General features: G+C 42.3%; 1 protein-coding gene across 1 annotated transcript in view; it reads right to left on the bottom strand.

Annotated features, from left to right (window-relative positions):
* rcan3 (regulator of calcineurin 3) overlaps window positions 1–24,720 on the bottom strand; it is a gene marked incomplete at both ends in the record, with an annotated part of 37,039 nt that overhangs the window by 3,769 nt on the left and 8,550 nt on the right. Inside the window, 2 exons of the mRNA XM_083997759.1 lie at window positions 393–566; window positions 17,452–17,571. Of these exons, the coding sequence (XP_083853885.1) occupies window positions 393–566; window positions 17,452–17,571 (294 nt within the window). The remainder of the gene's footprint in view (window positions 1–392; window positions 567–17,451; window positions 17,572–24,720) is intronic.

The following is a 24,720-nucleotide window of genomic DNA, read 5'->3' as shown; positions in this document are numbered from 1 at the left end:
AACACACTTCACTTTGTTTTCCCACGGGCAACGTGCAGGCGCACACACGCAAGAGAAATCAAGAATTCATCTGCTCGTGTGTTCAGGTATGAGACCAGATATTTTACGGGACATTGAGGAAACAGTCAGGTGTGGCTCAAAGAAGCAACAAAATAACAACAACAACGGCAAAATAAGAGTAAAAAGGACAGGCAGTGTGAAGTAGAGAGAGTGTCACGCTCCCTCGAGTTGTTGTCCCTGTTCTGCTGTCTGTGTGTGTGTGTGTGTGTGCACACTGGAGAGAATGATGCACTGGGGCATAGCCATCCATGTAAATAAGCAGCGCTCTCTCTTAGATGGTCCATGTCCCAGGCCCCGTGCCTGCCCTTTCCCAGACCCCAGCTGACACTCACTTGGGCAAAGTAGAGTTTCAGCTTCTTGCCGTTGAACTCTGACTCGTGCAGCTCGATGCGAGCGCGGGCAGCGACCTCTGGGGTGCTGAAGTTGATCCGAATTCTCCGGAAGCTTTTGAACATCTGGAAAGTCGTCTGTTCGTCGTAGATCCTAAACAACGCCTCGAACCTCTCCTGGAGGAAACAACAACAAACAAGTGTACAAACGTGATTAGACACTGATATCTATACCCCGAAGACATAAGTGAGTCCAAGCCCGTGTGCGGTGGTTTGTTTATTTTAACAGCTCATAGACAATACTATATGTTTATCTACCCCTAATTTGTCCACAAACAGTGACTGAAGCAAGAACCAAAGTACTGTAGTAATTCATCTTTCCTTCTTTGATTAATAATATAAAACAGAGAAAAATAAATGTTATTATTATCATTATTTTGATGACTAGTTGTTAATTTCTTCCTGTTGATGACATGATCGACTGATCCATCGAATTGTTTCAGCCTGGCTACACAGAAGTGTGACCGTCTTCTGGCAAAGTGCCCACTGGAGCAGCTTCATCAAGGACATCTTCTATTACTTGATATGTTAAAGTACACAAATGAAGCTCCAAATAAACTTGAAAAATATATTTTCTATAAATATCCAACACAAATTGTACCATCTGTGCTTTAGTTTTTTGTGGCGAGATGACATTTCATGCTGAGCCTACTGTAAGTTTGGGGGTTTAGTTGTTATTCACCAACACCTCTGTCTGAACAGCAGACGTGACTCTAACTGCTCTGCACCTATTTCATTTGCTATCGAGTTAATAGTGAAATTAGATTTCCTCCCTCATGTCATTTTCCTGCAATCTTCATCGTCTGTCTCTTTTCTCACTCTCCATTTCCTGTTTTTTTTTTTTTTAATCTTCATGTAAATCTCTCCTGTGTCTGATCTCGGCACCATCCTCTACACGCCACACATTTTCTTTTTTAACCATACTCATATGATATATTCCCACCTCTCCTATGTTTTTTTTAAACTCAGTCCTCTCCATGGGCACCAAATTGGCATCCACAGCTGTGAACTCAATCACGCAGCTCAGTAGGAGGGTGAAAGGAAAAGGAAAAAGGCCGCTGGGAGAGCTGTTTTCTGCGTAATCAGTAGCGCTATTCTTTGTCTCCTAGCCGACCATCTCTAAGCACAGGCAGAAGCATGACTCTGGAGCCGAGTCCTCTTTCCAAGGATCAAGATGGACGATTGGACAGTTGAGAGTCGAGAGGTTCTATTGTCTACTGAAAGATTTCGCAGGTGGATCCCAAGGGGAGTATCGCATCAGTTATTCACTTATTGCGCCACTCATTTTATCTCACAATGACAATTTCACCACTCCAAATCCACACAGCACACCAAGCAACGGATCACACTGCAACCTTTTCCTACTCGTTGTTTTATTCATGTGTCCGATGTCCTGAGAGCCAGCAGCATCAATATCACTGCTAAGCACCACTATTAAATCATCCCCTGATTGTGCTCCTGAACTCCTTCTATCTGAATAGAAATGATTTTCTCCTGTTACAGACTGTGGGAGACAGACAACCAGAACACTCCCACTATTCTCCCCTTGTTCGGCTGACACAGCACCTCTCACAGAGATGGGAAGGGCGCCCCTCACCTGAAGGGAACACAGGCAGCATGTCGACTGTGAGATCTGCCTCTGCACATTAGTGACAGCGTTGTGACGGGAGACACCAGGTGTCTATGAACTCAGCAAGCTGGAATAATCCTGACTCTTGTGTCCTTAAAAAACTTTAGCTCATATACCTGGTCTCAACTTGTTTGCCTTTTTATGATTCAAAAACTATTATACTTTACTTAATAGGCTTTATTGTGAGCGCATAACACATAACCAGTGGCAGGAAACGCTTTAATATAATATTCTGCACAAAAATCCGTCATCTATTCTTGTTTAATGGACTAATTTGGTCTTAAGTTTCGTCTATGAAATGTCAAAATCTGTCAAAGTCACGTAACAGTCACAGTCCAAACTTAAGGGATATTGAATTTAGCATGCTATGAAACAGGGAAGCTGTATACCCACATTTGAGTAGTTGGAACAGTGAAATGTTTAACATTATTTGCATGGAAAATGACTCATCAATTTAACAGTCGACTAATCTTTAACTCTACATTGCTATAATTGACCAAAACTGGAATGTAAATGTGAAAAATCCTTCATACGTAAGATAAACTGTAAGAATGTAGCTGTATATTATAATAATTATCTTTCAAAAGCCTGTAGCATTATCTAGAAATCACGTTGTAATTATTAAAGTAGCACAATTTGGAGACGTTGGCGACTGTTTCCCTCGAGCTAAGTACTGAGTGCTTTCAGCTATAGTCGCTATGAGACAGGGAATATGCTCTAAAAACACTGGATGGACTCTGCATCTCTGAGGAGAAATCTCATCATCACCCTGTCTGACACATGCTGAGTTATTAATGATTCAGCAAGCTGTGAAACACAGCTATGCTGCAGTGTGGTGTACACTGTGGTAATACAATTTGCATTTCAAAAATAAGCAGATTAACGCTTTTACTCATAATACCCTCTCTTTCCCCTCTTGTTTTATTTCCAGTTTTTCTCCCCATGTAAGTGCATCTGCTCCTCGCTTGCTAAACACCTCAGGGTAAGCTGGCTAAAATTCAGAGCTGAGTTCACCTTTTGGACTCCATGATACCATTTTTAGTCAGGTTTGCAGCTCACCATACAAGGTGCATTCTAAAGCAGAGGCATGGGAAAGAGGTCACGTCAGGAATGTTTGACTATATCGACTCCTTTTATGCATTTTGAGAAGAATTACAGAACAATTTAGCAATTAGAAAACAAGAATCTCAAAAAGCCAAAGGAGAGGGAAGAGGGGGCGGCCAAGTGGTAAGTGTGCTCATTTAAAATCAACTAAACAAAACTTAAGTTGATCAAATTGCCTCCTTCCTTTAATAATACAAAGTATAAAAAGAGATATGTCAGAAATGTTTGATCAAAGAGGTTAAAGGTTAAAGGTCACCCTCTGTTTTTTCTTGTGAGTCCCTCTTGTACAGTATTTTCCACCAAGTTTCCCTGATTGATTTGACACACCCTATAGCGAAGCTTTTTATAAGATTGTTTCAGGTGAGCGTTTGTTGGTGCCACTTACATACTGTAATATATAGTTGTGAAACGACCACAACATTTCATGCCGTCGACTCAAAACGTTAATTTAGCAAACATTGTTTGGAAACAGTTACAAAACCAGCAGATATGGAGCAATGTTAACATTTATTTGGAGTCATGTTCCTGGACATTTGATGAATATTAAGCCCAATATTCAAACTTTTTTTGTGCTCTCCAATAAGTCCTGACAAACTTATTTAGCTCTACTATGCAAACCACATGATTAAACTCAGAAGCTCGCTGACTTTTTTTTGTCTGACTTTTCTGTCATGTTTTTATAGCTGTAAATCAGTGATTCGTGCAGTCAAAGCAGAAGTAAGGAATGTTTGTGTTAATATAAGTCTTAAATAGTTATATCCTCCGACAGCCATCACTTTTATAGAGTGTTTGGTCTGAAACACGGGTCTGTCAGTCACTCAGAAAACTTTCCTTGTATACTACAACCTTTATCCAATGAGGAGAGAGAACGCAGAACGGCATAAAGGGGCGGTCCTCTCTGTGTGTGCAGCCAAGGGACGCGCGTGACTGTGGTGACGTAGGGACAAGGGCAGGGACTGCTAACTCCATCGGCTCACAGGAAGTTAGCCAAATGACCGGATCGCTTACTTCTGCTTGAAGTCAATGACAACAAATAATAAACTAGATCTTGATCATGTCTGACATGAGAAAAAAGAGTATTCCTTTAATTGTACTCAACGCATTTCAAAGAAACCCGATAGTGTTTGTTTGTTTGCAAACAGTGGGTGGGTTTAATTATAATTAGTTGAAGAACAATCAGGATGATGACAGCACTTGGCCTATCTGCAGAGCCCACTTAAGCTTTTATTCAAACCCTGAATTTTCCATGAGCCATAGTCAGCTACTATGACTCACATGTCATCAAACTCCATGTGTGATAACTGATAAGGTAATCTTTCTCGTAAATACAAACACACACACACACACATACACACACAATGGATACTTCCTTAGCCTAAATTGATGTTTTGGCATGAGCAGGGGGTGTGGGAAAGCTCTAAGATCATGTTCCATAATAACATGTAGCCTACTGTTTGTTTTTAACCCCACTGATACATCAACCTCCGACCAGTGTATAACAAGTGAGCGTGCTGATCACTAATTCATGTCGTCTCTATGAGCGGACATCCTGAGGGAATGAGAGGAGGAAGAGGAGGGGAAATGAGGAAGAGGAGAGAGGGTGCTGAGTTACACACAGCTGAATGGCGGCCTGCTCATCTGCCATCGCAATGTTCCCTGCCGTGACCTACTCGCTTTGTTCTCTTTGTATATATATATGTGTGTGTGTGTAAAAGAGAGACTTCGCAAGTTAGTGAGCATGTGTAATGTATACAATGTGTTTCCACAACTAAGTAGCTGGTATTTCTGGAGGCATAAACACTCATACAGAGGGAGAGTGTGTGTCTGTGCGTGTGCACGGTCAAATAATGTGACAGAGCCATTTGTATCTAAGCACAACTGAAGGACAGACAGTGGACTGTCAGAAAACACACACACACACACACACACACACACAGCTTGATCCAGCACCTGCTACTACTGTATTTGCAGTGAGTTATGGGACAACAGGTGAGAGAGGGGGAAGAGAACAGCATGTTCTTGTTTTTCACTCTCAACAAGGCGGATAACAACATCTATTGAAGAAGCCGGACGAAAATACGATTTATCTCACATACGGTAGCTAGGTAACAGAAAACAAGAGGGAGCTTCACATATTTGGAAAACAAATCGTGAAAAAAAAAAGGACAGCTTAGAAGCCGAAATTCACCTTCACATTCCCATGGCGCGTCAGAGTTTACCCACAGGTTTTGTTTTACTAAAGACAGAAATCTGATGTGTGTAGGGTGGAGACGGTGACGAGTGTGTGGTCACAAATAGCCGACAACTTGGCTTGATTGAAATCGCATGTGCGGTCAGTCACTCCTGCTGATGCATGTTTCTCCATGTCACCTTTACATAACATGCAGGGTGTAACACAACGGGCTGAAAGCCCTCCCTTTCCTGTCCCGGACTGTTGCAGTTTGCTGTTACACCCAATCTACAACATGTAACCTGAGAACCTCTCTCAGCTTAATGTTGATGGAGTTTACTCTGTCAACTTGTGAGAAGTCAAAAATGTTTCCAGTTTTTTTAAATTAAAAACAAAGGAAATATTTCAGTTTTTTTTAGAATTATACTATAAACTTATACTAAACCAATATACCAATAACAAGGTTATCTAAATAGCTCAGTAGAATAAAGTAAAAGAATATTTTAGGGAAATGCAAATATCAGCTGCTAATGCGTCATAGGTCTTGTAAGTAAAAAAGAGGATGACAATACTTGAATTGCAAATCGTAATTTTAGAGTCAAATTTTCAACTGATGTGTTTTATTATGTTGGCTGAACCCTAACTACATTGTTAATGTATGAGGAGAAGTGAAATCAGTCAATCAATCAAACCACACAAAGGCCTGACAAACAGACGGCAGGTGAAAAAGCCTGTGAAGAAATGTAGAGCTCGCTGGTCGACTGCAGCCACTCCGCTGATGGCTGCAGGGTTATCCTTCAGCAGATTGCCTCGTGGGTAATGAGGCAGTTATGTTCCTGACGGTAATGGAAAGGCTGTCATCACGGTGGCAACAGGACATGACTGCAGGCATGACTCACATTCAGCAGCAGCGAGCACAGAGAGCCAGCTAGTGGTCCCGACACACGGCCGTCTGAACCGAAGATCAGCTGGCTTTAGGATGAGGCGCAGGTTTATTGGGTGATGTCAACGGCAGGGTTTCATCTGGGGTGAAGTCAGGCGGCAGAGCAATAAACAACAGTGACTGATGGCTGTGCTGAGGCGAATGGGAAACGGGGGGTGGTGGTGGGGGGCAATAAAGCTGAGGCATGAACAAGTCTGTACCATGTATCTCCCTCACCAGGTACCATCAGTCAAGTGGTGGAATTAGGTGTAACCATAGACTGTAAAAAGAATGGACGTAGCGTCCGTGACGTCACCCATTGGTTTTGGGGAGTCTGTTTTGTGCCGCTACTACGGGGGTTAGAACCGCGCCATGTTGGATTCTACTTGCCATATTTGGAGCGGTGCGGCCGTTGGCCGGCCGAGGGCCCGCCCACTGGCCTCGTAGCAGCGGTCGCCGGACCTGTCACTCAACGGTTCTGCGCCCTTATTGGCCAGAACTTTAACCCTAATAATAGTAAAACGGTAGAGTTTTAAAAAAATTCACCCCCCTCAGAGTGTGTGCGGGGGTAGAAACTATCGATTGAGACCAAAAAAATAAAATGTACCAGGCTGTAAATATGTTTTTTTAAGCTGTAAAATCGGCTATTTTAACATGGGGCTCGATTGGAGTTGCTCCCTTCTGGAGCCAGCCCCCAGCGACAGCCGAGGGGATTGCAGCTTTTTGAATGCGGAAGTGAGCTTCACTTTTCAGACCGACAACTGCCCCCTTGGGTGTAACCCTGTGACTGATGACTGTGACTTAAGTGTTTTCCTTATGTAAAGGTTGGATTAGGTTTCCTCAATGTGTAGGGATCACTGACAATTAGCAGAGCCACAGTCCCATCCTGTTCTGTTAGGGCGGTAAACACAAACACGTGTAAATGAATCCAACCTGAGCAGCACCAAAAACGTGAACATAAATATTAAATTGTAATATATACAGTATATTCTCAGCAAATTGTGTCCAAACACAAAGGCTCCTGTGCACTGTCGACTGTCATTGTTGTCTTTGTCAACTTAATGTGCAGTTTTAAGGGAGTTAAATAAGACTTGTGTACTGAATCAGCTGAAAAATGCTGAAAATGCACCAACACACACGCACATACAGTACACACACACACTCACTCATCCCAATTTAATTTGAAAATTATACATTTAGTAAACAGGGGAGATGATATTGATCTAAAATGTAAAAAGGCATCAATCAATCAACATTTTTGCAGGTTTTGGCTTCTCAAATGTAAATATTAGCGATTTTTCTCAGTCTTTCATGACAGTTAAGTGAATATCTTTGGCTTTTTTTGGACTGTCGTTTGCACAAAACTAGCAATTCATAAACTTTAGTAGGGTCTCTGGGGAAATATGTCGATTTTCATTCAAAAAATAAATGATTAATCATGAAAATACCTGGCAGATTGAATGGTAATGAAAAGAACCATTGGTTTTAGCCCTGACATAGTATCTGCAAGCACATTTGTCTGTGTAAAAATCTGCAGCCAAAGCATTTAAATTCACTGACAGCAACACAGCGCTCTCTACTTTAATCTGGTTTCTCATTTAAGCTAGTACAGTGTTTAAATCACGCTGGCGCTTGGAGACCAAAATCCACGACTATAATCCACAGGATACTGCAATTCTATGTTGAATTACACTATCTGGTATTCTGGATCAAAATGAAAAGATTAACCCAGCCTAATTGGGATGTAAAGAAGGGTTATTCAGCGTTTTGTTTTTTTCCCCTCCTCTTTGGTGAATCACTGAGTGTTCTCCGTGACACGTGCGTGGCTTTATCACAGTCTAATCCAGACCCTCGTGCCTGAATGGGATTTGGGTGAAAACCAACAAACTAGGCCACAGAGCCGCTGGGTGAGTCAGGGATAGTGTTACACTAAAAATAGACCATGTTGGCATGATTAAGAAAATTCATTTCTTAAGTGTGTGGACCATCATTTTTAATTACCGTCCTCCCTAAAGGGCCAAACTGGAACCAGTCTAATGAGGTCGAACTAGGAAGGCAGATTGTTGAGATAACAGACGGCATTGGATGAAAAATCTCACCTGCATGCACGTCTGTTCCAGCACATTTTTCCTTATCACATTCCATTTTATTTCCATGACTCCTTCATAAACCAAGGCCAACTTTCCATTGCAGTTATGCCTGTGTGTAGTTAGAACTATCACTTATGACATAAAAATGTATTATGTTTAAAAACACAGCAGATCCTTTTAGCTGCATTTCTGACTCAAGTACTAAGCTTCAGTTGAATGTTGTGATGTTAGCAGCAATGTTACAGCTCCATAGTGGTTTGCTTGTTAGCTTTTTTGTTTATGATGTGTAGGTGCCATTCGCATTATCGGTCCTTTTTAGTTTTTCAGTAATCACTTTGTGACTAACCAAGCTTAGCATACTATTAGCTGTCTGATGTTGATGTTTTGCTGATACACTCTAAGTGACTGTACTACTGGATTAACTGTTATGCAATGTTGGGGTTCAAAAACATTTTATAAAATCTGTGTCTACATATCAAATCCACATTCTTTTGAACCCTAGTTTAGTTTTGATTATTTGGAATCAACAAAACGTACTGTATAACCCTAAAGATTCAGTTTACATCTGTGACCGTGTTGTAACAGGCAGGAACCCAGAGAGGTTACAGTTTTTAGTGGCAACTACATTAACATAAGGGTCCTTAATTTTCACAACCTGTAGCTACAATTTAAAAATGGGTTATGATGAGCAGCAGAAGATGTGAAATGTTGACTCTGAATTGATGTAGATTTTTTCTGAAATAACAGCGGTGGGTTTTCACACAAACTAGATCCAAATGATGGAGGTGCTGATGATTCACAACTGTGAAGTTAACGAGCTAAAAAACAAAAAGTTTAAACAGGAGTCTCCTGCATTTAATCAGCCAATAATTTCTCTGTTGATCTACAACTCAGTGCACTTGTGGTCGTTGAGCTTTTACCCAGTGATGCGTCTTTTTACTCACAAACACTCTTTGGCAGAGTACAGTCAGCGGCTTGAAAAGAGCACATTAATTAGCATTAATTAGCTACAGCTAAAAGTCTGCCGCTGGTGGTGTTGGTCGTTTTGACCGGTTTTATATGGTCGGTGCTGGCTGCAAATGAGAAGCAAATGTAACCTGCTAACGCTCAACACTGGTCTTTGACAGTAAAAAATAATGAGGGAGATTAAAAAGTTGGACAAGAAGATTTTAAGCGATGATCTTTATGACCAGGAACTCAGCCCAAAGATGGAGCCGGCCATTGGAACCCAAAAATACTGTTATGTATTTGACCGCGGGTTCAGGCTGTAAGCAAAATGAATTTTAGCAGCGGTCTGACTGCATGTAGAGTCACTGGAAAGAGATGGTTGTGTGCAAATTCGCCAGGGCGGTACAAATTGATGTGAAGGTGGGCCCAGGTGTGTTGTAAATGTTTCACCCATTGAGCAAATTTAGAGCATACCCCATGTCTTTGTCAATCTGCTTCATAAACATACAGACACAAGAAGACAAGAAGAAACAAAGGAAGAAAACAACCAGAGTTTCTGGTGAGGTCTGAGTTCAACCAGAGGGTAAGCTTAACACACACACACACACACACACACTATCCTGTGGACGCAGCTGGTCTGTCTGTTGCTAGCTAGTTTAAAGCTCAAATTCACACAGATAATCCAAACTCAAGATTAATTTTGCATTTTGTATTCTTACTGTGCGCCCATTACTATCATTGTTCTTCCACTTGATATTGATCCTTATACGTAGGTGACACTTAAATGTAAGAGTTTTCTTCATACAGTGCCTTTTCTTATGATATGACAGGTTGGTGCAGAGCTGTGCACTCATGCTCACAATGAGCACCAAAGAACTACAAATGAATGTCTAAAAAAGTAAATTCAGTACCAAAAGTTGATAAATTGCCTCCAACTGCCGACTAGTTTGAATCTTAGCACAAAAATACCCGTTTAAGGACGTTATTAAGGAGGATGTCCATCTTTCAAGAGTCTGGAATGACAGAATATTCATGGTCATAATCCTCATCCTTGAATACAGCCATGATTTTGACATGCATACACATGCTCTGGCCTCAGCCTGGGTGATGGTGGCTCAGCTACAGGAAAGACTGTAAACCTACAATTAGCTTGTTGACTACTTAGGATGAGGTAATGTGTGGACATGAGAAAAACAGAGACTTGATATCACTGGATAAACTCAGTTTGTGTGTGTGTGTGTGTGTGTGTGGTGGTGGTGACCCAACACCCAGGACACACAGGCAGGCACAATCTCCGTCAAAGCAGCCATTACCATTAGCATGGCAGTAAATCCCCAGTATTACAAAACAACAAACACAACTTGTGATTAATAGCTGTGTCTGCATCGTGAAGGCTACATAAGCACTGGAGAGGCATGCGAATGGGGTGAAGTGTTATTTCAGTGAGATCAATACCTCGAGCGGGGAGCGGTATCGACAGGGGCCGGTGCTGCTGCACAGCGCTGCCGCTCCCTCTGGGACAGTGTCCATGGCAGGGAGACTGAAATCAGTTTACAGCATGTGGGGACACATTAATCCTATTACCACCAATGTGGTCGTTACAGTTTTTATTGAGGCAGGAGCTTTTCCTCGTCAGCAGCACTTAGCCTTGGATGAACACACACACACACACACACACATTTTCTTTACATCACACACCCTTTAACATGCAAGTCTGCCACACAGGCTCCCAGGCGACGGTAATCCAAAGAGTTATACAACATTACGTAAGGTGGCTAAGAGAAGCTACACCGAACGCTCTTACCTCATTGCCACCCCAGCATATGGACAGATGAACTCTCTGTCTTTACTCACCGCTGTTCTGTCACACACACACACACACACACACACACACACACACACACACACACACACACACACACACACACACACACACACACACACACACACACACACACACACACACACACACACACACACACACACACACACACACACACACACACACACACACACACACCCTCCCCCAACCCCCTCTTGCATTTCACCCCTTTCTCTGCCTTTCTGGTGGCAGTCAGTGCTTCCTCTTAGAGCTGACACAACACAACAAAGCTGGCAGTGTGGCTGCACAGCTTGCAAGCGGACAGTGGAAGAAAGCAAATAAGTACATTTATTCAAGTGCTGCACATGGGTAGAATTTAAAGATACTTTTCATTACTTAGGTTATAGAAGTAAGCATATTACTCTTTATCTTTCATTACTTGTTTTTTTTGTAGATCAATATTCTTAAAAAATGTCACTGCATTAATGTATTATTGATCATCATCATACAATAATATATACACTTTTATGAAGCAGGGCTTCCTGCATAATCAGTGCCTTAACATTTGGTACATAAGTAAATGTGGATACTGCTCCTTTAAAGTTATTATATTATTACTTTGCAAATGCAGGATTTCTCAACCTAATACCCGTTACGTAATATTTATCCACTGTGACATTCAATTTACACTGATATAATGGAAACAAACCAAAACCAATATTTGTCATTTCTGCTAATATGTCCAAAAATAATCAGTAATCATTAGTCGGTTTTCTGTTGATTGATTGATTCTGTGGGGTGAAACACTGTAATTGTTTCAGCATTACTGTAGGTACTTATGTAAAAGGTACTTTGTCAGACATCATTTAAGTTCCCCCTTAGCTTGCAGTGCAGGAGACCCAGAGTCTTTAGGTAATGGCTTTGGCATTGCTATTTTAGGAACTACAACTGCCTCATCTTTCCAGAGGCATTTGTGTTGGACTGGAAATCTTATTGGAAATTCTGACAGCAAATTTATATTTGACCAGTGATTTCAATAACAAAGGCGGGTCATCATGTGACGTTGTTTCTACGTCTTGAAAATTGAGGGCCTCTACATTCCACCACGAGGCCTTTTTCTTTGCTTCTAATCTTATCACTTCATGTTCGTGTCGTCTTGGCCACATGATAACCTGACACCCCACCCAGGAGACTGGTCTTTGTTCTACGTCACCCTAACGGACGCAGCGCTAACCTTTAGCTGACACCTGAGCCACAACACTTCTCTAGGGTTTCAGGCCAATGTGAGCTGCCCATCTCCACCTGCCTATGTTGCCCAGACTGGGGGAGCAGGCACACCTGAGCCCACTGCTCTGGCCGAGGATCGCTCAACCTTGCCAAGATGCAGATCTGGTTTCCTACCAACACAGAAAATGATACTGTCACCGTCTACATCCATCCTCTCTGTCCTGCTGCTGCTCCTCTGCCTCTTGCCTTCACCTCAACGACTGGTCAGAGTGCATCACAACAGTGTTTTTTAAAACGTGAGTCTGGGATCATTTCGATGTTCAGGTCTAATTAATGATGGATGATATGAGCGCAATGGAAAATAAAGCAATGCAGAGCAGAAGGGTTACAGAACTTAATGGCCAAAGAGCAAATAGTAATTTATCAGGAACCTGGCAAGAGAGGAGATTTCTGTCATAGCCCTGAAATATTTCAACGATTAACTATGCCTCCATTTACAGAAAATGAATGTACTAATATCTTAACAATTAATTAACTTCTTCGTTATTTTTCCAAGTGATTACGTCAAATACTATATCACCTCATTCAAAACCTTCTCAGTTGTGAGGATATTATTTTGTCCAATGTTATAATTAATTGAATATTTTAACCTTTAGACTGTTGTTTAAAGACAAAGAAAGCAACTTGAAGACGTCACTGTAGGTATTCTGAAACTGTGAGTGGATGATTGATTGATTAATGAAGAAAATAATCTGCAGATCAGTTGATAATTATAAAGAATTATTACCTGCAGCCTTCATTTGACCTTTGACTTCAATAATTCAGATTTAAAGCTCCATGTGCCCACATTACTTTTCAGGGTGCTAAAGTTAAGATTTGATAAGTGATATCAAACTATATGAAATAATCCAAAGATCCATTGTTTTATGCCTTGCTTTGCTGAACGGATGCTCAAAATAACCGTAACAAATTAAAGGGAGGAATAACGTGTTATGCAAGAATATTAACAAAAGAAACGTGGGAAGGAATGAAAACATCACATCACAGACGTCAGCAAAAAACACTCCCATTCTGATGCCCTACAAATAACAGATTAGTCATCAAATATCTCCCCCTTCCTCAAAACTAAAATAAATATCGTGACGATAAAGCCTGAGAACAGACATATGACACAAGTGACAGACGAACAGACAGGCGGACAAATGGAAAGTGACCCGGGCGCATGGAAACTTCTCCAGGCATTCTCAGCGAGCTGTTGGCTGTTGTGTGTGTGTGTGTGTGTGTGTGTGTGTGTGTGTTTGCTGACAGAGGTGTCTGTCTGTAGGTCTGTGAGTCCGCTGACTCACTGTTGTGGTTGGAGTGTGTGACTGTGTCAGTGTTACTACAGTTTTCTGCATGCGTGTGTGTGTGGTGGAGCAGGCTTAAGTTCAAAATAGCTGTCCTTCATGAGCCTCTGTGTTTGTGTTGCTCTATAATAAAGTGTAAAGGGGTCATTATGTCCAAACCCTGGTTTTGATGTGTAAAATGCCTCCTAATTAAAATCAACACATTTCATTGAGTGACAGACTGAAGCCGGAGAGGCATGTATCACGAGAAAGAGCAGGTTGACAGGCTGATTAATCATTTATACAAATAAGGGAGCAAATTGTTGGGGGACCATCACCCTGGCAAGTAATTAAATAAATAAATTAGATGTAAATGCCAGCATCAAGTCATCCATGCGAGACAACTGTAAAGCCTTTGTCACACTCGCTTCAGCGCATTCACCTGCCAACATGCTATGACCTTCACTGTGTGTCCTGTGTTATCATCTGCTGATGCTGGTAGATTTTCCAGGTAATGATAGTGTTGTGATGAACATACACGACACGACGTACTACAGCTTCTCTGCCGTCAAACCCACAGCTCTAGCCTGCATGGCCGAAACCTCACAAACCACAATAGTCCGTTTGTTTTCTCCAAAACGGATACAGAGCACTTTGGAATAAGAGCCATTATTATAACAACAACCTGGCCTGTCCACAGGCTCTCCGTTTGGCTCATAAATGATGTAACTGGCGGGGACCGAGCCAAGGCGTGGGCAAAGCATTTCAACTGTGTCAAAACAATGGCTCCGAAACACCACAGCCATTCAACAAAGCGTGTCGTCCAATAAAAAAGAAAAAAACCTACCATTCACTTATTTTCTTCATGTCGCCTATTCAAACATCGCTGCCATTGCCTTAATCTTTCCACGTCGTCTCTATAAATAGCAGCAATCTACATATTAGTTCACCCATAGTGCTTTGCAACAAAACAGGACTCAGATTATTGTTCTTCATCTTCAGATCTGGGGATATTAATAAAAAAACAGGGGCCTTAAGACAAGCTCAGATCTTGTTGAGCGACAATAAAAACAAGAGCAGGCAGACAGGGAGGTGAGCTCAATCAGAGGCTGTTCCTCACATGCCCTGCTTTAATCTGCCCTCTCCCCCAGCGCTCTCCATTGCTCTCTGTGAGCCAGAAACCGGGATTAGTGGTGTTCTTTGTGCCGTTCGAAAGTCAGCCCCTCTGTCTGCTGTTTTAATTGTGCACAGACCCCCTATTTTTCTTTGGGTGATTCTGGGAGTGGTGGGCTGATGAGAGCTGCTTCGTCCTGATCAAACTGTCCTGCCCGTGTCAAGCCCATCTGGAGAGGACGGCTCATCTAAGAGAACCGACTAGGCGTTTGTCAATAAAAAGTAAATCATGATGAAATAAATGACTGCTACAGAACCACGTCATCACTTGTCCTGTGTGGTACTGTAAGTGAAGAGACAGTCATGATAAGGATGATCACTCCTCTCTATCAACACCTGCACTTCACACTTGGATGTATTTCTATTTCATCACAGTCCTAATGGTCTTAAAGATGATGCCCACCTTTCTATCCATAATTACAGCACACTGGTGTCTTTCACCTTGCCTGGTCTGCAGTGGATAGAGAGTGTAATGAGAGTTGGGAGTAAACATAGCAGCTGCCTGGCTGGTTGGGAGGGAGGGAGGAAGGGAGGGAGGGCGTGGGGGGCAGACCACAGGGTGGTAGTAGAGATGCTCCCATCTCATATTTTCCATTCCCAAAACCAGTTCTAATACTTGAACCTATGTTGTCATCATTTTTTTGTTTGTTTTTTAACAGCTGTGTACTACAAAACCTGCATGGATGTGATATGATTGCTCTTACTGCTGTGTGGCAGAGCTCAGATAAAACACAAACAGATGAATGCTAGAGAATCATTATTTTACCAAATAGATATAGCAATAAATAACAATTCATATTTAGTTTTCCCGACACCAGTGCCACCCCTGCATACTGTACATACTGTACATGTCGGCTTTTTAGTGGTGGGACCTTCCACAGTAGAGCATTGCCAAGGTGCTGACTTCTTGCCAGCTGCAGTAGTAGTGGCTGCAAAGCACTCAACTCCTGTCACTGTTTCAGAGTGGCACAGAAATTATTTCTGGAAAAGCTGCAGTTTTATCGAGGCGTGTAACAATAGATTTCTATAACAAATATCACTGTTTGCACTCTCCATGACCTAAATCAGTATTTTAGGTAGTATTGCAGACATTTCCAGCACTATTATCAATATTGAAACAACTCTAGGTGGCACTGTGGTTGACATGCATTGTTTGTGTTCATATGTGCAAGATGCACATGCATTTCTTAATGAGCAAATCGCAGCATCCATGACACCATGAAACAGGACAATTTCATTCCTCCGAGCAGCTATAGCGTAAGGTTAACAATAAACATGGAGTTACAAAAAAGTGATCAAATACGGCTGACCAAGGTGCTGTGGGGATGAGGGTGGGGTGGCTGGGTGCTTAAAAGCTGCAACTGCTGCTTTTGCTTGCAAAAAATAGCTGAATTCAGCCTTCATCACACCAGAGCGCATCCGCACTGAAGAGCAATTGGCACAGAGGGGGGTGGGGGGGAACAGCACCTACACTGGCTGCTTGTGACGAACTATGTGTGTATGTTACTGCACAAAGTGTGTGCCAGCCTCCCGAGCTGCACTGTAGCTTTTTTTTTTTCATTATTCCTTCTCCATTCCTGCGTCTCTTTGGTGGTGATGAGTCAAATCAGACAAGCTGACAAGCAGCCAGCAGGTGAGGGAATATATTCTGACATGGAATTTCCAAAGGGTTTAGTGGGTGAGCCAAGCTTTGGGAGACCATCTGTGTGGCCTTTTAAGACCCAAAACTGGCACGTAGCTGTGCCAAAGGTGGGGTCCCGAGGCTCACTTTGAACACATTTAAGTGCAAATACTTCCCTGCCCTGTCCCTTATGACAGGCAGCATATAGGACAAGCCAATGAAATATAACTGTAACTCACACTAGTGAGTGACATAAATGTTCTCAATATCAAGTTCTTATTTTAAAAGTAAAAACTCAATGCACTTTACTGTATCTACATTCCCTGTGGTATCAGTGCCAACCCTTATTTCCAACTGCAGTATGACAGCATTAATATGGTGCTTAATATCAACCATTCACTGAATTGTCATGGCTCCGTTTCATCTAACCAAGTGCACCTGCAGTGCTGCTGAGATGAGAAGGGAGCAGAGGCACAGAGGGATGAGAACAGGCTCTGTCCGCAACTGCGTCTAAAAAACTGCCTCACTTCTTTCCCCTGCATGTGCCTTGCATGGACAATTCAATTCATCACACCCTCCAATTCAACCTGCGCATCATCTCCAGGCAGAACCCCGCTCTATAAAACTTACACAACCAATTTGGTGCATTAAGGTTATTTTTGTTGTTGTTGCTGCTGCGCGTGTCCCATTCCTGCCTCGTCTATACCTCATTTCTGCAATTCATCCAGCGTCAATCACTGTCCGTGCGCGCGGAGCTTGACGAGCTGCGGCTCCCATTGATAAAAATCCTCGCCCGAGAGAGAGAGAGAGAGAGCGAGAGAGAGGGCTGCATTCAACGTCACCATGCATGCACTTGCACAGGGCAGCATGCGAGTCAGTCCGTCCTGAGAGCAAAACTGCTGCACAACCACACAACAACGGCAAAACCAGGTTTTGATGCAACGTGCTTTTTTTTTTTTTTTTTTTTTACCTGCATTTTGTCTGATGTAAACACCTCGGTGTCTACTTCGCAGGCGATGATGGTCACCATCTCCAGTTTCATATTTATCGATGGCATTCCCTTTCGTGGTTGTGTGGGGAGAGGGGGAAGCTGAAAACGGAGTTAAAAGTCTCTCTCTCTTCCTCTGGCGTCGGGTCGCAGAGAAAGGAGCCGGTCGGTTTCTTCCTCCACCAACTCGAGGTTAAGTCCGGCGGACTGTTGTGTTTTGCCTCTGTCAGCTGTGAGAGTTGCTGCTGGACCTTCTACTGCACTGACGCGCTGCTGTGACTGATGCTGCAGCAGCCGCACAAACTCTCCCTATCTCTCTCCCTCGCTCGCTCTTCCTCTCGCGCACCCCTCCTCCTCCCCCTCGCACATTGACGTCATCACCATCCTCACGTTCGTCGTGTTTTACGCCACTACAGTGGTTGGCGAGCCATACAGGGGGGCACTGCAGAATTCACGGTCCGGTTTATTCCGCCTTTTCTTTTGTGTGTGTGTGTTTTGTGTGTTTTATATTCACTCGGCTGCAAAAGTGTTACAAACATTTTGAAAAAAAAAAGAGTAAATCTAGGCCTTAACCAAACTGTGTGCATGGTCCATCAAGTCACATCAGCATCAGTGTCATCCTGACAAAAGCCCAGTGTTCCAACAGAGAGCTTGTGATTTATTTTTGATACCTCTCATCTCACAGCACAAACTGAATAACAATGTTAAACGCTATATGAGCAGTAGATAGTGGTTAGGTTTAGTTTCGGATGGTTAGGAGATGAATCCGAGGGGTTACGAGATGATGAAGTGGGATGGGAAACAACAAAACCTAAATACAGCTTTGTAAACCTGGTTAACTGACTCTTTACTGGATATAGTCAAGACATAAATGATAAGTAAAGGCAATTATGCCCTAAAATAAAGAGGTAGGGGTAATAAGCTATAGCCTCAGCCCACACTCAATATTGTTATGCTTTAATTTATATTACTGTATAGGACCTAAATAAACTGAGCTGAACTGAAAATAGTTGTTACTGTTATATCTCATAGGATCCCCCTAAAAGTGGTCAACTTTCATATTCTAATAAGGGATTATTGCACTTTCATTGATTGCTAACAATACAAAACACTTGTGATACTACTTTGTATTATGCAAACAGAAAAAGTGTAGGATGCACTAAATTAGACTCAGGTGTTTCTATTATTGCGCCCATCCCCTTTGTGGTGGCAACATTAGTTAAAGTCAACTATCATTGGAACTATATATGTGAACCGCTGTTAACACTGTCAGACATTTTTATATGTGGATCATGAACTCAAATTCCTGGATAACTGACAACATTGTGCGTCAAAAACATGCTGCCTGCTGAGAACATCTACTGCGTTTTTTTTTCTTTTCTCCCCGCGTCATGGCATAATTGCATAACCGTGCCTGTCAGCTGCACGCTCCGGAGTTAGAGCTGCCTTCAGTTGACATGGTCCGTGGCTTCGTGGGCTTAAGAATAACGAACAAACAAGACGGATGTATGGCGGTCACGATGATGCGTTCAGTGCCAAAGTGGTTGTCATCCCTGCCTGCTGTTATTAGATGCAGAAAATTAATAGACGCCTAATTTGGGCATTAAGAGGGGCAAGAAGATGCCTTGTTGATCCTGGCAAGACTCAGATATGAAAACTTCAAAAGAACGTCTTAGTGAGCTGTACTGTACTTTTGTGCCGACTTGTTGATTGGAGATTAACTGTACCACAGCTCTTTATCACTCACAATGAAGCAGCTGATGAAGATGCGTGTACCACTGCAGCCACAGCTTTTCTTTTAATTATAGTGATACAGTACAAGTTTCCACTCCGGCTAAAGACCAATCATTTAAAAAATTCCCACAGACATTAAACCATTGCATAATATCCTAACAAACCATGTCTTCTTTCCATCAGTCAGATCATCTCTCTCTCCACCACCCTCCGTTTCATAATAATAATTGCCAGGCTGGCCGAGACAGCTAAGTCCCCTATAAGCCATTAATATTAAGGCTCTAGGCGGTGAGGGCTATTTATGTCTGCGTGTGTCAGGCATTGTCCACGCCGTGCAGACGGAGAACATGAGAAAGATACGTGAGGATGACTGTGACATTCCTCCACCAGACTGCATCAGTCAGTCACCCAGTCTGGAACAATTCGTCTCTAAATGCCAAAAACGCCATGTATCAGACACTGTAGCATGTCGGCCTGAGCCTGAGCAGCATCGTCAGCTGCTTCATCTGCTGGGAGAGAATCTGCTTTTTTCTTTCAAGTCACGATAGTCAGAGCAGACAGCAAAGAAGATGCTACTTGACAGGTTTAGATATTATTTCAAAATCATCCCCACAGCTCATTAATCACTAGCTCAGAAGTAATAAAAGCAGTGCGCCCTGTGCCGCCTTTTCTTTTAAATCCACTCTGTTTTTTGAGATCTAATGTAGACTTGGCTTGCCAAAGGTTGTGATCATTTATTTATGCCTTTTTGGAAAATTCTCTTTACACTTGCCCCTGTTTACAAAGCCTTGGGTCAACAGAGGATGGTTGAGATTCACTGTCTTGCTCCAGCTCAGCAGATGCTTTGCTGATATGGATGTAGATTTGAACCAGTGTCCTCAAAATCATCATGTCTGTTCTAACCGCACTTTTTAGTCTTGACATAATCTAGTCTAATCTTTTCCATGCAAGTGTCACTGCTGTGCTGTCCCAATCAGGACTCCTTGTAGCCTCCCCCAGGGGGCTAGGGTTAGAAAGCAAGCGGAGGATTAAGGGTAGTTAGCTAAAGAGACAGAGAAGAGACAAATGCTTGAGCTTTTTATTTCAAGCACTTGTCATATAGTATATTATTTATACATAGGATCAGTGGCAGATTTTGCCACTGTAAGTGTTTTATGTGCAATTAGACTTTGTCTGATATTTGACATCACATATGTTTTTTTTTTTTTTTTTTAATACATTTAAACGAGATATATTATGCCCCTTTTCCACAAATTAAAATAGTTCCCATGTGTCTCAAAGACATGTGTCATGCTTCGGTCAAAATACACCATGGATCAAACATCACAGCTCTCTTTTCATCCTCTTAAAACAGCCCTGTTCAGAACGGCTGGTTTCAGTGCCTGTCCCTTTAAATGCAAATAATGAACCACTGCTTGCCCCGCCCCAACTTCTCTACCGGTCCCAGGTAGGGACCCAAATATATGTTAAAGAGCCTTCAAAAAAGTGATATTTCCATAATCTGTCCCTTTAAGTATTTCAGTTTCCAGGTTTACCCTTTGCTTTCTGTATGTTGTATCTTGGCATGTGACAAATATTTGGAAATGTTGTTCAGTGCCAGAATTGCTTACATTATATACAATTAAATAACATATAAGAAATAATAATAATCAAAAAACAGGGTTGGACTGTAATGAGATAATACATTTTGGATATTGCCTATGCCCAAGTACAAACGCACTGACCCAGACATGGACAATTCAATTTCACTGGTAGTCAATATCATCTTGATGAGCTGTGTTGATGAGGAGCCAGGCTAATCTAACAACAGAGGGGTTTGGATTCACTGTTGTATAGGCTCTGCTATTGATATAGAGTGCGTTGGATGGGATGTATTTGGTTATCACAGCGCTGTGTTGACGCGCTCCTCTGACCCCTTTTGACGCTGCTGATAAGAAGGATGGATCGCTGTGGATGATGAAGCACTTTTCTTCTTCTCTGGCCTCATTCTGCAGCTCTCCTCCTCCTCCTTCTCCTACGCCTCCTCCTCCACCTCATTCTCAATTCTCCTCTCCTCATTCACAATTCTCTCTGTTAGATCTCGCAGCGAGCACACCCTGAACAAGACTCCATGCAGGAAAAACATCAAGCGCCAACACAGTCCATCTGAAATAAGACTGTGAAGAGCGACTGCTCATTTCTGACAAAATGCAAATGAACTTTTATATGATGCCACAACAACATAGTTATCAGCATGTTACTTTAATGGTTATTTCAAATGGCATGGCACTAGTTTTTCTTCAAGCCGTTGATTTGGTGAATTTCTGGATTCACCAAATGGGCTGCTTTAATAGCAAATGAGTGTATTTTCAAAAATATTGAACTATTTATTCAAAGAAAATCCTTATGCTTCAGTTATAGGCTGTCGTTAATTCTGTAGTGATGCGTGGTGAAAGCCACACTGATACAGTTTGTTGTCAACAACTGAATCTAGATGCATCATGACAATCAAACAGGATGGAGATGGTTAGATTTAGTGAAGAGAAATCCCTCCTCAGGTCTATTTTCCCTCCATTTAACCTGGTTCTCCATGTGCATGCAAATATGAATGAATATACATGCAGCATAAATTCACAGATAAGGCACACAGTTAATTGAATAGTAGAAAATGTAGTTATTGCCGAGTCTCTGGGGTGCATGATGAGCTTTATAAGAGATGAGAAGAGGAGGAGGAGGCGGGGAGGCAACAGATATGCTCAAAGGGTGAGACGCTGTGTCTCAGACTCACTGACGAGCAGAATTTGTATTCTGAAGTGGTTCTCTGCAGAGGAGCAGGAGGGAGGAAAATCAGGGCAGTGGATCATCACAGCAGGTCCATATACGCATGCTCGTAATACACACATGTATGTTTATGCGCACCAATGAGCACAGAGCCAAACAATACAACACATGAACACAATGCAAAAAGATAAACTGCATGTGAATGTGGACGGTATTTGTGCGATAACATCTATGACGACTGAAGCTGTACACATGCATGGACGTAAATTAGTGATGTATTCACTGCAAGAATTCACCCAAAATAGAAACGCATGAAAATATGACAACAGTTCTAAAAAAAAAAAATACGGGTGATGTCACCTCTGTGTGTGTGTGTGTGTGATGTGCAACTAGAAGAAAGAAAGGAATGACAGTGTAAAAACAAACTCAATAGCTCAGTCTGCGCTATCCTCAATGATCTTCACACACCTGCACACATGCACTCTCACTCACTCACACACAAACACACACACGGACTCCATCTCCTCACTGCCAACCCCTTGTTACACCGGGCTACCTCACTTGGCCCAGGCAAACCAACCCATGGTGCCAGCGCCAATGCAGCTGCTGTAATCTAGGCCAAGCTATTTATAAAGCAAGCAGCCAAGTACAGGCGCAGAGAGCCAGGGGGAGACAGAGGGATGGGAGGATAAAAGAGTGTCTACAGGGCAGAGAGACAGATCTACAGAGTGTAGGTGAGAAAGAGCGGTGGAGAACAGAGAAGCACACAGTGGCGGGATGGCGTAGAGAGAATAACAGTAGAGAGACGCTGAGTGAAAATCGAAACAGACACAGACAGAGAGAGAGAGAGAGATAGAGAGAGGTCCTGTCAGGTGCAAAGGACAGCATGGATACCTGAGCATGAGCACAAGCCCACCATCAACTGTAAATGACAAACACAAGAAGTAGGTCTGGGCGATTATGGCAAAAATCAACATTAATTGAACTTTTTTACCTCAATTAGGATGAATGAATTATTGTTCTTTTAAAAAAAAAATTGTTGGGCCCGCTTTGCACAGTCGGCTCGGTGTTCCTCCATGTCACTTCCATGTAGTGGACTGGATGGGGCGGAGTCACGTGACCACACAGCCAGTATTGTGTTTTCCAGGGGATGGTGCATTAGTAGAGAGAGAATTAAAAGGGGGAAAACCAATAAAACCGACACGGGCCGGATTACGTTGGTTAGAGGCTCTAAATGTCCGTTTTAGTATTTTTCAATTAATTGCCCAGCACTAACAAGAAGTGTCCATCAGCGCACTTCTGCAGATGAGCTGACAGGAACGAGGGATGGATAGTGCCAAATCATTTTGGATGTGTACGTAATAGAGTTTTGATGACTTCCTACTCCTATTAATATGAGCATTTTGGTCATATACTACAGTATATACAGTACATGTAGACTAGTACTATATGTGTGTGTCTGTCTGTGTTTGTGTGTATAGTGTGAAAAACTTCATTTTTGGGTTTTATGATGGAGAAAAATGACCAATAATTAAAAAAAACTTTAAAACTAAAAGCTAAAATGAACATACGTATACGTTTTCACGCAAAAATGTCAACCAAGTCCACCTGTGTAATATTTCTTGTTCGGGTATACAGTAGTTTAGTGTAGGTATGATGTCTAGTCTGCTTAACAGTTATTGCTCAAAAAGAATGGTATAAAAACTGCTGTGAAAATACATTTTAACAATGAATATTAAAATGGCTGCTTTATGTACCGTTTTCCCCAAACAGCATCAGAGACACTGTCCAAAACATGGGAACTGACAACATAGTATGTATTTGGTCCACAGCCACAGCTGGTGGGTCACCAGCAGCTGTTGAGCGTTTTAACCCAGTCCAGCAGCTTAATAGCGAGAGTAGATGAGCTGCCATATAGCTATGTGAATGCGACAGAGACAGAGGGCGAGGAGGAGGAAGCACAGAGCAACACGTGCCGATGGTTCCACTGATTGCTTTGCTTTGAAATCAGGTCAAATCTTTGGATGGGTGAGGCAGACTCTCTGACCTGCACGCATCACTGCTGCGAGAACACCAGACACAACAAATGAGGGAAAAAAAACACACACACACACAAGAAAGGAAGGATCCAAGGCTCAGAGCCTCAGAGACAACACAGTGCTCTGAGAAGTGGGCGCCATTTTCTGAGGCAAGCAAACAAAGAGGGAGAAGGAAATGATAGACTCTTCACTAGAGGATAGGAAGAGCTCTATTCTTTCATTTCAAACAGATCTAATTTAAAGCCATGGCATCCTCATGGTAACTGTGAGTAGCACTGGTGCGATGAGACAGTGAACTTTAAAATATGGGGCAGCCTATGCAAACAATGACTAGGAAAAAAACTGGGTGACAGATTTCAGATTTGAGTCAGACAACTCCCTAGCAGATGCTCAAACTGTACAAATTGCGGCGCCAAACTCTTGGGTACATGCCGTCATTAAGCAGCATGATGGAGACGGTGTTAAGCAGACAGAGACAGACTTAAATGACGAAGAAGAAAGGCACTCTTGGGAGAGACACAAATAAAAGGACTCAACGAGAGGCAAAGTAAAGCAAACTGAAGTGGGGAGAGTCACATACATGACACATAATTGTTTTTCCTTTTTCAGGCAAAGTAACAATAGCGAACAAACGAGTGCCAAGAGAAAAATCAACAACACCACAGTCAATAGTCCTTTTCTGTAAATGCCAACTGGCAGAAATTGATTTGAATGCTGC

The sequence above is a fragment of the Trachurus trachurus genome (genome assembly GCF_905171665.1).
Source record: "Trachurus trachurus genome assembly, chromosome: 22".
NCBI classification, from domain to species: Eukaryota; Metazoa; Chordata; class Actinopteri; order Carangiformes; family Carangidae; genus Trachurus; species Trachurus trachurus.
Note: the sequence above shows the minus strand (reverse complement) of the source record. Positions and strands in the feature narration are given on the sequence as shown.